The sequence below is a fragment of the Hyla sarda genome, chromosome 1, assembly GCF_029499605.1.
Source record: "Hyla sarda isolate aHylSar1 chromosome 1, aHylSar1.hap1, whole genome shotgun sequence".
Taxonomy (NCBI): domain Eukaryota; kingdom Metazoa; phylum Chordata; class Amphibia; order Anura; family Hylidae; genus Hyla; species Hyla sarda.
This window is the reverse complement of record NC_079189.1, coordinates 367535868-367548685: the sequence shown is the minus strand read 5'-3', so window position 1 is coordinate 367548685 and position 12818 is coordinate 367535868. Positions and strand designations below refer to the sequence as shown.

The following is a 12818-nucleotide window of genomic DNA, read 5'->3' as shown; positions in this document are numbered from 1 at the left end:
CTGGTGAAAATGCTGTCCATTGCCCTTTGTCAGCTGCTTTTTGTCTTTAGCAACAGCTAGAGAGGACAGAATGCAGGACTGAGTCAGACAGCAGTGAGACAAAGCACAGGTGTCGATGCAGGAGGAAAGAGCATTGCAAGCCCACCAATGAGCCAGGACAGGTGCATATTTCATTTAAACAATCATTTTTCTGAAATAATTTATGGCACAAAAATAGTATACAAATAGAAGGTTGCAGCAGCACTCTTGGTCAAAAATCATTTTTTGATCAAAACGTGTCCCCCATCCACCACCCAGAGGTGGCCTCACTTCAGATGGGACCCTAACACGCTCACTTTACTCACTTCTGCTGGGTATATGGCCTCTGACTGGGTGACATGCAGTTTCCACTATCAGTTTAAAAACCTCCTGTGAACAGGGAGAGGTGCATAGCTATGGAGGATTACCTTTCCCTCTAACACACACTGTAGCAAAAACAAAAAGATGAGTAGAGTGAGCGTGTTAGGGTGTGTCCCCCCCCCCCCCCCCCCCCGCGATCAGACATCTTATCCCCTATCCTTTTGATAGGGAATAAGATGTTTTTGCCCGGAATACCCCTTTAAGAAAAAGGAAGTTCCCAGCACTGTCCTGACAAGGTATAGCTCCCAAGCTGGAGGAGATAGACAGTAGCTGTTCAGGACAAATAGGAAATCTTAAACCTAAAACAAACATAGTGTGCCTTATAATTATGATATATCAATAATTATATAAAATATTTCTTTATTTTCTACTCCCACCTATTCTACACACACACACACACACACACTATCATACTTACACCATTAGCAAAATAAAGGGTAGAATAAGTCCAGGGTTTGAAGCATAGCCAAATACTTTTGCGAACCAAGCAGGGAAGTCATGATGTAAGGTTTCCTGTATAACTTCAAACATTCGCTGCTTTCCACTAATAAAATCAGAAATAACATATTAAGAAACATATAATCTATGCAAATCTTAATGCAATTATTAATATATACCATGTACTGAATTTAATAATGGTCATGAAAAACGGGCCATAGATTAAAATGAGATGGGCTATTCCGCTGTATGTTGTTTATTGCTTTTTGTCTGTATTTTTACACTATAAATATAAAGTGGTGCAGAATATGTTGGCTTCATCCTACATAAAACTTTGGTTATGTCCTCTTTTTCCCTTACTCTGATATATTGCATAAGCAGCGCGTTGCCCTCTAGTGGTTTGAGATTCTTATACAGGTAAAATTCTAAATTACAGAAATTTACTGAGATAATAGACAATTTTCAATATACAACATATTGTTGTTATTATTACTTTAGTTTAATACATTTATGAGAAGCTGAGAAGCCTTAGATCGCTTTGCATGTTGTAGATGTGCGACCATGTCTGTTTTTTTTCTCTATTTTAATTCACATTATTATTATGTCACCATGATGAAACTAAGGGTTAAACAATAATCACTGCAAAACTGTTTTAGGGTAGGTTCACAAATAAAATATGCTGCAGATTCGCCGGTGACCCAAACCTATAGTGTGCCTCCAGCTGTTTCCACCCCCCAACCTCTCTTCCCCAACCACTTCCCCCGTGTTATCCATGCTCGATTGCTCCAGCCTGCAGAGTCTGGCTGGAGCATCCTAGCAACAAGTGGACGGCAAGGAGGCAGGTAAAGGCCCTCCCACTGTCCTCTAAGCTGATCGCGACATGTGGTTTTAGCGCGGTGGTCCCAATCAGCTCTGCTGATTTTTTTTATTTTAGATGCCGTGATCAACTTTGATCAAAGCATCTGCGGGTTTAAAGGGGTACTCCGCCCCTAGACATCCTTTGGATAGGGGATAAGATGTCAGATCGCCGGGGTCCCGCTGCTGGGGACCTCCGGGATCTACCATGCGGCACCCACCTTTAGCAGCTTCCGGAACCGCTGGAGGTTCTCAGGCTGAGTCCATCTCGACCACGGGGACGGAAGATCGTGACATCACGACTCCGCCCCCATGTGACATCACACCCTGCCCCTCAATGCAAGTCTATGGGAGGGGGTGTTACAGCTGTCACGTCCCCTCCCATAGACTTGGATTGAGGGGCGGAGTGTGACATCACACGGGGGCAGAGTTGTGACATCACGATCTTCTGTCCCCGTGGTCGAAATGGACTCAGCCTGAGGACCTCCAGCGGTTCCGGAAGCCGCTAAAGGTGGGTGCCGCATGGTAGATCCCAGGGGTCCCCAGCAGCAGGACCCCTGCGATCTGACATCTTATCCCCCATCCTTTGGATAGGGGATAAGATGTCTAGGGGCGGAGTACCCCTTTAATGCCATGATCAGTGATGTCCGGTATTAGCCACGGGTCATAAAGATATTTGTCTGTAAGAGGAGCTCCCCAGAACACTGTTGTCATTGCAGTTCAACAAGACTATATTAAAAAGTCGCACAACCTTTGTGAGTGATCCTTAAGCCAGGGTCCGGACAAATATCCCTGTGGGGGCCCCACCATTTTGGCTCTTCTAAATTCTAAAATTGCCCTGCACCTTCTTGGGTCCTCTTGGCCAATATGGAATTAGCTTGCACTAATGCATATTGGCAATAATGCAATATGACCCCTAAGCCATACAGTGGCATACACAATTTAGATCATATTCAAAGTGGTGCTGTCTCTTTAACTACTTGTGGACCATTGTGTGATTTGTGTGAAAATGTCTGGCCAGAGTTAAAAGCTGAACAGAGTCATGTAGCTAATGGAAAGGGGAAAAGGCTTTCAGAGAAAATTTAGACACCCCATTAAGAAGGCAAATTACCAACCATGCTTTCCTGACCACTGTGTACACGGTACTCAACACATTCACGTAAGTTGCTATGAAGCATCCTACAACTGACCTAGTGATCATGTGATTGATAGTAAGCTGAAGAAAGAAATACAGATCTGTAATGTATGTAAGGAGGGTGTATTTTTATCATACTCGAAAGGGGACATGAAATGTACAATAAAACCTCTCCATAAGACCCCCTCTTTGAGAAGACCACTCTCTTATTTAGACCAAATTTTGTGTGACAGATTTTTAATCCACCATTTTCTCATATAGATTATACTGTACTTTACTGTATTGTGCTTTTCTACATTTTCCCCCTAATATCAAAAACAATACTAATATAAAATCATAAAAACTAAGCCTTATGTCACAGTAAAAAGATGCAAAAATTAAAAACTAATGAGAGGAAACTTCTATGTGTGATCATAAAGAGGGATCCCCTATTCACAAAATCCTGTGGAAACGTGATAAATGTCTTATCCCGGGTGGTCTGACTGCTGGGACCCCCTCTATCTCCTGCCCGGCACCCCAGCTCTCTCCATGCACAGAGTGACCTCTGCTCCATTCACGGATTACTGTCGACCTCTGCACAAAGCTGTGGCAGACCTGCCCTCCCATGTATCTGTACGGGGGAACTGGAGATACACTTATGTTGTATCTCCAGCTCTCCCATAGAGATACATGCAAGGATGTGACTACCACAGCTTCATGTCATGGTCGACTGTAATCTATGCATGGTGCAGTGGAGGTCACTCCGTGCATGGTGAGAGCTGGGGTGACAGGCCGGATATCACGGGGGGGGGGGGGGGCAGTCGGACCCCCCACGATCAGACACTTATCTCTTAGCCACAGGATTCTGTGGATAGGAGATGCATTCTCATGCACCAGAGTTCCCCTTTAAACACATTAAAGGACTGCTAAAAACAAATCTGCAGCAATAGTATAACAGTAACCTAGAATGCTTGGTGTTATCAGAATGCAATGTTAACTCTGAAGTTAAGTAACCAATTACCTAAATGGGCCACAATCAAAAGATGGTGGGATGGAAACAATAGTATAGATGACTGGTAACATGGCCAGGAAGAGAATAAAAAGCAGCATGGCCATGTAGAAATTGTTGGATCTAGAGGCTTTAAACACTCTGGCATGGGGAACATTGCAGCACATCACTGCCCAGCACTGTAAGTACATGGACGTATGAAGACGGAAAACATTGATGGCTGGAAGGCAAGGTGCATAAAATGATCCCATCCTAAAATTAAAAAAAAAGGAAAATATGAATTACTCATCATATATCAAATACATGAACAATATGTTAAAGACATTGATGTCAAGTTGTCAACTATTTTTTAACCAAACTCAAAACCTCTAGGTATAGTTTTACAAGTTCCGTGTTTCATTAAAGCTGATTTTACTTTTTCTGCAGTATGTATACATATTTTACAAACCTAAAAATCCAATAAGTTATTAGCATTGAAAGGACAAAGAGATAAAACATCCCATGCATGCATTACAATTACAACACTTCTTCACTAGTGTTTATATCTGTTTCACACCTGATCTATTACACTTGACCCTTGCCTGTGACATGACTATTCCTTTGCTTTATGCTCTGTACTTTTGCTGCCCTCTAGGATTCTGACTCTTGGTTTGTTTCTGGTTAATCCTTTGTATGCTGTATTGTTTTTTGCCAGAATGTTGTGGGCTTGGACTGATTATGGGAGATTGGTGGTGCCTGGCAGTAACCGTGGCTCCTGGCTGCCCGTAGCAACTGGGACCCACTGGGTTTAAAGCATTCTCCGCTCGTGAGAATGGTTTAAACCCTGTTAACTGGACCAGGGCGTAAAGGTAAGCGCTTTATCCTAAAGTACCAGGACACAAGGGCGTACCTTACTTCCTTGGTCCTGGTGGGGTCAAATAACACTCCCACCCCACCCCCCACCCCCCTCAAAAAAAAAGGAAGGAAAAAAAAAACTTAAAATAAACTCTCACCACTTAAAAAAAATATTATGTAAAACGTGATAACGTGAAAATATTTTTTTTACATAACCATGGCCACTTTTGAAAAACTGCCATGACTAGTGTAATCCATGGATTATTCTCATTTAAAACACTTTAAATATCTGATGGAAACTTTTTGTGTGAAACACAACATTTTTTTAGGCCAAGAGTTTTGAATATGACCCCCATGAGTTTAGACGAGGAAAATCAGCAACACCTAGCCAAAGCTCAAAAAGAAATCAGCATTTTGGCACTCAAGGGACCTTGTGGAAACAAAACGAAGATTACGGAATCTGTTCCTAAATGCCAGGTAAAATATTGATATAGATGCCCTTCTCAGGTCTGCTCCTATAATGTCATCTAATATATGTGTAGTGGCTCCCTGATTCAGGTACCTAAGTCTCGCTGAGACACCTGGTTGGCATACAAAATGTGTGACTGAGGGAGTCCGACCTGCTAAAGGATTTCACCCGGGGCTCGCCATCTCCTCTCCTCCCTGCGCATGTCCATGAGGCCCCACCTGTTTATTAAACCAATATCACACAGAGTAGTGAGTAACAGTTTATTTACTGAAAACCTGACTTTTGAGATACATACACTTTGGGAGGAATGTACACCTATGACAGAAAGCCATTATACATATCACTGTATAAACAGGCAATGGAATATGTCGCCTATAGGCTCTCATGTTAAATTTTTTTTTTTATATATAGCACCTGATGTACACTCCTCAACATTAAAGCTGCAGTAACAAGAAGCACAAGCTGTAGCAGGGGTTGTTAGGATCTAAATGATCACATTTTCAAGCACCTAGCTCCAATCTATAGCATATGGGAGGGCTTCAATGGTATAAAAGCCAGATTGGAATCAAATGTTTTTAGTTACATGAAACCTCACAAATCAGATCAAGTCAATACAGTGTGATTATAGGATGCCTCCTGTTCTTCGACACATCCATTATAGACAAGTCCATTATCGACACGTCCATTTCACAAACTAAGAGAGTCAGAATCCTTGAACAGGTTTATGACTCTGGCAGATCACTATGCTGAGATATCTGCACTGTTCAAGATTGTGTGTCCCAGTGATTGGGAGACAAACTGAAATGGCAACAAAAGGTGCATCAAGGTAAACCAGTGCATGGACAGATCATCCACATGAATAGCGCATAGTGATCCATTTGGTACTGTAAGTGAAATTGGATGGCCCATCTAAGCCTAGAGTCAGACTTTCAACTACATGCATTCCATTGACCTCATGTCACTGCTCTCAAAGGCTACAGAATAAGATGGTAATGATTGGTCCTGAGACTGTGTTGCCATAAGATGATTTCACACAGGAATTCCACACTGGTTTCTTGTCTTCATTCCAGGTACTCAGCTTGGTGTCAAATTGATTTGGTTATAGAACCAGTGATATGTCCATGTGGTATGGGGTCTGATGCAGGGCAGATGGCATTAACCCCTTGTATTCGTGACCCCAGGGCGTGGTTTATCCTCAATACCAACAGTAAGTATACCTCTGGATCTTGGGCTAGGCACAGGGCAATAATGACTCTGATGCTACGGACAACAGTAGCTTTACTGAGTGACAGATGGAACAGTCGATACAGTGTATCCAGGCCCACGGAGATGACCAGTGACTTCAGAGACCTTAAGGGTTTGCTGGTACTTGCAGTGGTTGTAGACAATTTAGTGCAGGCCACGTTGACTTGACAATAGATGACAGTGACTGACTTGACTTGACTTGAGACAGACTAAGCTGGGACTTTAGCTTACTTGTAGCCTTGTAGCTTGTGGCTGCAGACTTAACTTGAGGCCTCCTATGACTCCAGACACACTCTTAGACTCGACTGCACCTCAGCAAAAACTCAGGAAATAAGAGAGAGAAGAGACTTCTCCCAGGGCTTTTATGGGGGAGACTCTGGTGGGGTCCTATTGGTCACCCTTAAGTCATCTGGTCACTGATACCTCCTGGGTAACAATCCCATGACAACTCACATGACAACTGGTGATCACATCTTAACCTTTCTTTAAGATACAACATTCTTATATACATAACATAGGAGATAATATACAATTACAGTAGAACAGATGCAGGGGGGCCCAGGAGACATTGCAGGGAGGTTGCCTGACAGGGCAGCAAGGGTACAGTGTAACAACTCCTGTACTGGGCCACCACAAACTCCCCCTCTTAAAACACAGCCATCCTCGGCGCCCTGTCCTGGAGGGCGGATGACTGGAAGTGGCCACTGGGGCCTAGACTGACAGTTCCTGTGAAATCATTGTCAAATGTCCTTTACAGGTCTGAATAAAAAGAACTGATACGAGTCCATGGAGCATTTTTGTGAAAACGTCCATACATGTTCCTTTCATAAACATGTGGGATTCATTAGCCTTATAACTACACATTTTTCATTTAAAATACTTGAGTCGGATCAGGCAGCCTGAGGCTCTCTACCCAATGCCTTAGCTACTTGGGCCCCTCGGCACTGACAACTTCTCCCCAGAACACTGTACATGTTTTTATATAACATACCAGTTTACCTTTATATACAGAAACTCTGTTGCTCTACGTGCTTTATATATTTTTTCAGGGGAACTCTCTGGCCGGGAGAGTACCCTGTACACATGGACAGGAAAAATGTTAGGTGAATTATGGACTGGAAATGTACATGTTAGATGCAGTCCTAACTAGGCATTTGACTAGCTTATATAATACATTATGTAAGCTGACTGAATTAGACTATGTGTTATACTGACAACTTTGTACACAGCACCACCATTATTTCGTATACCTAGCTGGTAGTTATCATGGCGGTGAGGTAATGGCTACGCTTCTACTGATCTGGTCTGGACACCTTCTATATAAATTGCCATGAACAAAAGACACTGTACACTTAAACATTTTCGTAAAAACACATTATTTACATTTTATTACACCACACCATAAACATTATAGTACACCAACATGTGCATTCACTTCTGCAAATATATAAATGAAAATATATTACTCTGACAGTAGATACATGTTTTTCTAGTACCGATCCGCAATTCTGGTATGTTCTGAGTTCTCAGTAAAGAATCACAGCTAAAAGCTGGGCACATGCGTATATGGTTACAAATAAACTTCTTGACAAGTTCGTCAGGCACTTCTTGAACGTTGCATAACCTGTAACAACAAAAGTACTTTACAAAGCAAAGTAAGTGACAGATGGCAGAATTATCACTGGTAGACTTCTTCAGCCTGGATATTTGCCATCCCAATCTCACCTGTAGGGCTGTTTCCGAGGCTGGGACATGTAACTGGGTCGACAGGACTTTGCCGCCTCTAATGGACTCACTCGGGTGTTCCAGTTCATCCGGGACAAGCTAGACTCGGTAATGGTGGGGCTGATGGTGACCATCAAAGTGTGGATATCTATATGTATATGTGTGTGTATATATGTGTGCGTATATATATATATACAATACAGGAATATGGGTGCACTACTGTGGTAGGTGTAAACAATACATTGGCTATCCCTCAACACTGATGTTAAAATTGAGACATTCGCCAGTGTATCCTTATATGAAGGACACACCAGAGTCCGCACACCAACGCCAAGGTTTCTCAAATTGGTGCGAGACCTAACGCTAGTCCTACCTGTGCTTGATAAACAGAACAGGGGCCAGTGGGCAATTACGGCAGCATTCGGCTGACTCACAACTTCCTTCTAGATACCCTCCAGTGTTACTGAGCACACATGCAATGGGAGGAGGGAGGCAAGCTGCAATCCCCACCTGAGTTGGCAATTATGGGTGCCTGGCCTCACAGGTGCTACCTTAATGCTGCCTGGTAGATATTCAAGGCGCATTAATGTTGGAGTTTACACACCTCCAAATTTAAAATTTAAACAAACAACAAAAAACATCTACAACCACAGTAGTGCACCCATATTCCTGTATTGTATTCTAATTGTTACACATCCACACCGTTTATCTGGTGTAGGATTCTATTGTGGCACTTGTAGTCCGCTGCAGGCATCCTCCATTGTATGCATTTTTATGCTGGGGATCGCCCCTAGCAACGGACTACAAGGGCAGGATCTGCTCCCCCAGTATAAATGCACAACCGCATTTGGGGTTGAGCACCTCCAGCCATTTGAGACCACGTTTTTTGTTGTTTGTTTAAATTTTAAATTTGGAGGTGTGTAAACTCCAACATTAATGCGCCTTGAATATCTACCAGGCAGCATTAAGGTAGCACCTGTGAGGCCAGGCACCCATAATAGCCAACTCAGGTGGGGCTTGCAGCTTGCCTCCCTCCTCCCATTGCATGTGTGCTCAGTAACACTGGAGGGTATCTGGAAGGAAGTTGTGAGTCAGCCGAATGCTGCCGTAATTGCCCACTGGCCCCTGTTCTGTTTATCAAGCACAGGTAGGACTAGCGTTAGGTCTCGCACCAATTTGAGAAACGTTGGTGTGCGGGCTCTGGTGTGTCCTTCATATAAGGATACACTGGCGAATGTCTCAATTTTAACATCAGTGTTGAGGGATAGCCAATGTATTGTTTACATCTACCACAGTAGTGCACCCATATTCCTGTATTGTATTCTAATTGTTACACATCCACACCGTTTATCTGGTGTAGGATTCTATTGTGGCACTTGTAGTCCGCTGCAGGCATCCTCCATTGTATGCATTTTTATGCTGGGGATCGCCCCTAGCAACGGACTACAAGGGCAGGATCTGCTCCCCCAGTATAAATGCACAACCGCATTTGGGAATGAGCACCTCCAGCCATTTGAGACCACGTTTTTTGTTGTTTGTTTAAATTTTAAATTTGGAGGTGTGTAAACTCCAACATTAATGCGCCTTGAATATCTACCAGGAAGCATTAAGGTAGCACCTGTGAGGCCAGGCACCCATAATAGCCAACTCAGGTGGGGCTTGCAGCTTGCCTCCCTCCACCCATTGCATGTGTGCTCAGTAACACTGGAGGGTATCTGGAAGGAAGTTGTGAGTCAGCCGAATGCTGCCGTAATTGCCCACTGGCCCCTGTTCTGTTTATCAAGCACAGGTAGGACTAGCGTTAGGTCTCGCACCAATTTGAGAAACCTTGGCGTTGGTGTGCGGGCTCTGGTGTGTCCTTCATATAAGGATACACTGGCGAATGTCTCAATTTTAACATCAGTGTTGAGGGATAGCCAATGTATTGTTTACATCTACCACAGTAGTGCACCCATATTCCTGTATTGTATTCTAATTGTTACACATCCACACCGTTTATCTGGTGTAGGATTCTATTGTTGCACTTGTAGTCCGCTGCAGGCATCCTCCATTGTATGCATTTTTATGCTGGGGATCGCCCCTAGCAACGGACTACAAGGGCAGGATCTGCTCCCCCAGTATAAATGCACAACCGCATTTGGGGTTGAGCACCTCCAGCCATTTGAGACCACGTTTTTTGTTGTTTGTTTAAATTTTAAATTTGAGGTGTGTAAACTCCAACATTAATGCGCCTTGAATATCTACCAGGCAGCATTAAGGTAGCACCTGTGAGGCCAGGCACCCATAATAGCCAACTCAGGTGGGGCTTGCAGCTTGCCTCCCTCCTCCCATTGCATGTGTGCTCAGTAACACTGGAGGGTATCTGGAAGGAAGTTATTAGTCAGCCGAATGCTGCCGTAATTGCCCACTGGCCCCTGTTCTGTTTATCAAGCACAGGTAGGACTAGCGTTAGGTCTCGCACCAATTTGAGAAACCTTGGCGTTGGTGTGCGGGCTCTGGTGTGTCCTTCATATAAGGATACACTGGCGAATGTCTCAATTTTAACATCAGTGTTGAGGGATAGCCAATGTATTGTTTACATCTACCACAGTAGTGCACCCATATTCCTGTATTGTATTCTAATTGTTACACATCCACACCGTTTATCTGGTGTAGGATTCTATTGTGGCACTTGTAGTCCGCTGCAGGCATCCTCCATTGTATGCATTTTTATGCTGGGGATCGCCCCTAGCAACGGACTACAAGGGCAGGATCTGCTCCCCCAGTATAAATGCACAACCGCATTTGGGGTTGAGCACCTCCAGCCATTTGAGACCACGTTTTTTGTTGTTTTTTTTATATATATATATATATATATATATATATATGTATGTGTATATATATATATATATATATATATATATATATATATATACACATTTTACCCATACCCCTTGAACCAACCACATTGTATGTACCACATTGTGATTACCATCTACTCCCCGGCATCCAAGGGATATTCACCTTTTATGCCCCCAGTAAATAATTTCCCAAATGTGTGTATGTGTATACATATATAGATATGTATGTGTCTTTTTTTTAGAACTATAAGTGAACCTGAGGAAAGCATTAGGGTATGCCAAAACGCGTTGTCCCGAATTCTATCAATAAAAGTTATTTTGTCCTGTGCTGCTCAAGTCTTCTCTTCATGGCTACAATTGTGCAGCGCCTCTGCAAAACCGGTTTCTTTACCGCAGCTCCAGACGTCGGCGCTGTCGTGCACTTTGGTACACACTGACAGGCTCAAGGACTGGACTACCTTCTCTTCCACAAAATGGTGCAGGGCTGGTACTGCCTTCTTTGCAAAGAAATGATGTCTAGGCACTCTACACTCTAGGCTTGGCACAAGCCATCAGTTTTCTGAAAGGTCCAGAGTCCACCACTTGAAAAGGGAGGGACTGCAGCACCAGCCAATTGGACAGGAGCACATTCAGCTTCTGCGCCATTGGATGAATGGGCGCATACTGTTGTCTCTTGGACATGGCTTCGCCGATGGACTGTTGGTGGAATGGCAGAATAAAAGTAGGAAGAGCAGGAGCATCTGGAGAGACAGAAGGAGGGTATGACACACAGCACTCTTCGTATGACACACAGCTCCCTTCAACCTTGGTTTACTGAAAGAGGGTGCGGCGTGCCACTGGTTGATGCAGCAGGCTGGACCACCACATCGGAGCCACGGTTCTCCCAGGCCTCTTTATGGTGGCGAAGCATATGTTGACGCAGGGCCGTGGTGTCAACATTGGGACCCTGGCCACGCCTTCTCCTTCTGCCGACTATCTTGCATGTGGCTATGTGAACCTGCTCCGGATGCTTGATGATAAACTTATGAGGGCAGAAAAATGCGGTACAGTACACTTAAAAAAAAACTTATTTTAGTAAAGCCCTTGACAGATTAGCAGGTACAAAATAGTACACTACTTAGATGTACGTATGTGGTATGCTCTTATGAGGGCAGAAAAATTCAGTACAGTTCGCTTAAAAAAAAAGTATTTGCCCTATTCCACACTCTCAGCTTTCTCTATAACCTCCTCATTGATGAATTCACTACAAAACCTCTCCCCTTCAGATTGGGTTGGGAAAAGGATTTGGAAACCCACATCACTGAAGGACTGGCGCAAAGCCGTGAGGAACTGTCATAAATTTTCCCTATCTAGCAAAGCGCAAGAAACTAACTATAAAATATTGACGAGATGGTATAGGGTCCCCACTCTACTGGCGACCTTTTATCCTGGAGTCTCAGACGTATGCTGGCTCTGTGCCTCAGATAAGGGTAGCATGCTACACACCTGGCTAACTTGCCTCCCCTTCTTGATTTCTGGAGTAAAGTATAAGACATGATTGAGCATATCACATCAATACGTCTAGATCTCTCACCAGAGGTTGTCCTTCTTTCGATACGCCCCTCATCGATACCTAATACTACGAACAGACTAATCGCTTTTCTACTCATAGCGGCACGGACAATAATCCCACGACTGTGGAAATCCACCCAACCTCCCACCGTGACATCTTGGCTCTGTGAAGTCTCCCATATTCACAGAATGGAGGAACTCACAGCAGACGTGCATGATACCCATTCACACTTCCACGCAACATGGTATCCGTGGACATCTTTACAGAAGTCCCCATCCTTTACTTCCCTCCATCTCATACCATAGATCCCCACATTCTTTACACTATAGATCCCCCCC

The 12818-nt window shown here is 43.7% G+C and overlaps 1 protein-coding gene across 1 annotated transcript in view; it reads right to left on the bottom strand.

Moving 5' to 3' along the window:
* LOC130362012 (transmembrane channel-like protein 1) overlaps nt 1-12818 on the bottom strand; it is a 143160-nt gene that overhangs the window by 2032 nt on the left and 128310 nt on the right. The window contains exons 15-16 of the mRNA XM_056565882.1: nt 3828-4067; nt 818-943 (exon numbers count right to left, since the gene is read on the bottom strand). Of these exons, the coding sequence (XP_056421857.1) occupies nt 818-943; nt 3828-4067 (366 nt within the window). The remainder of the gene's footprint in view (nt 1-817; nt 944-3827; nt 4068-12818) is intronic.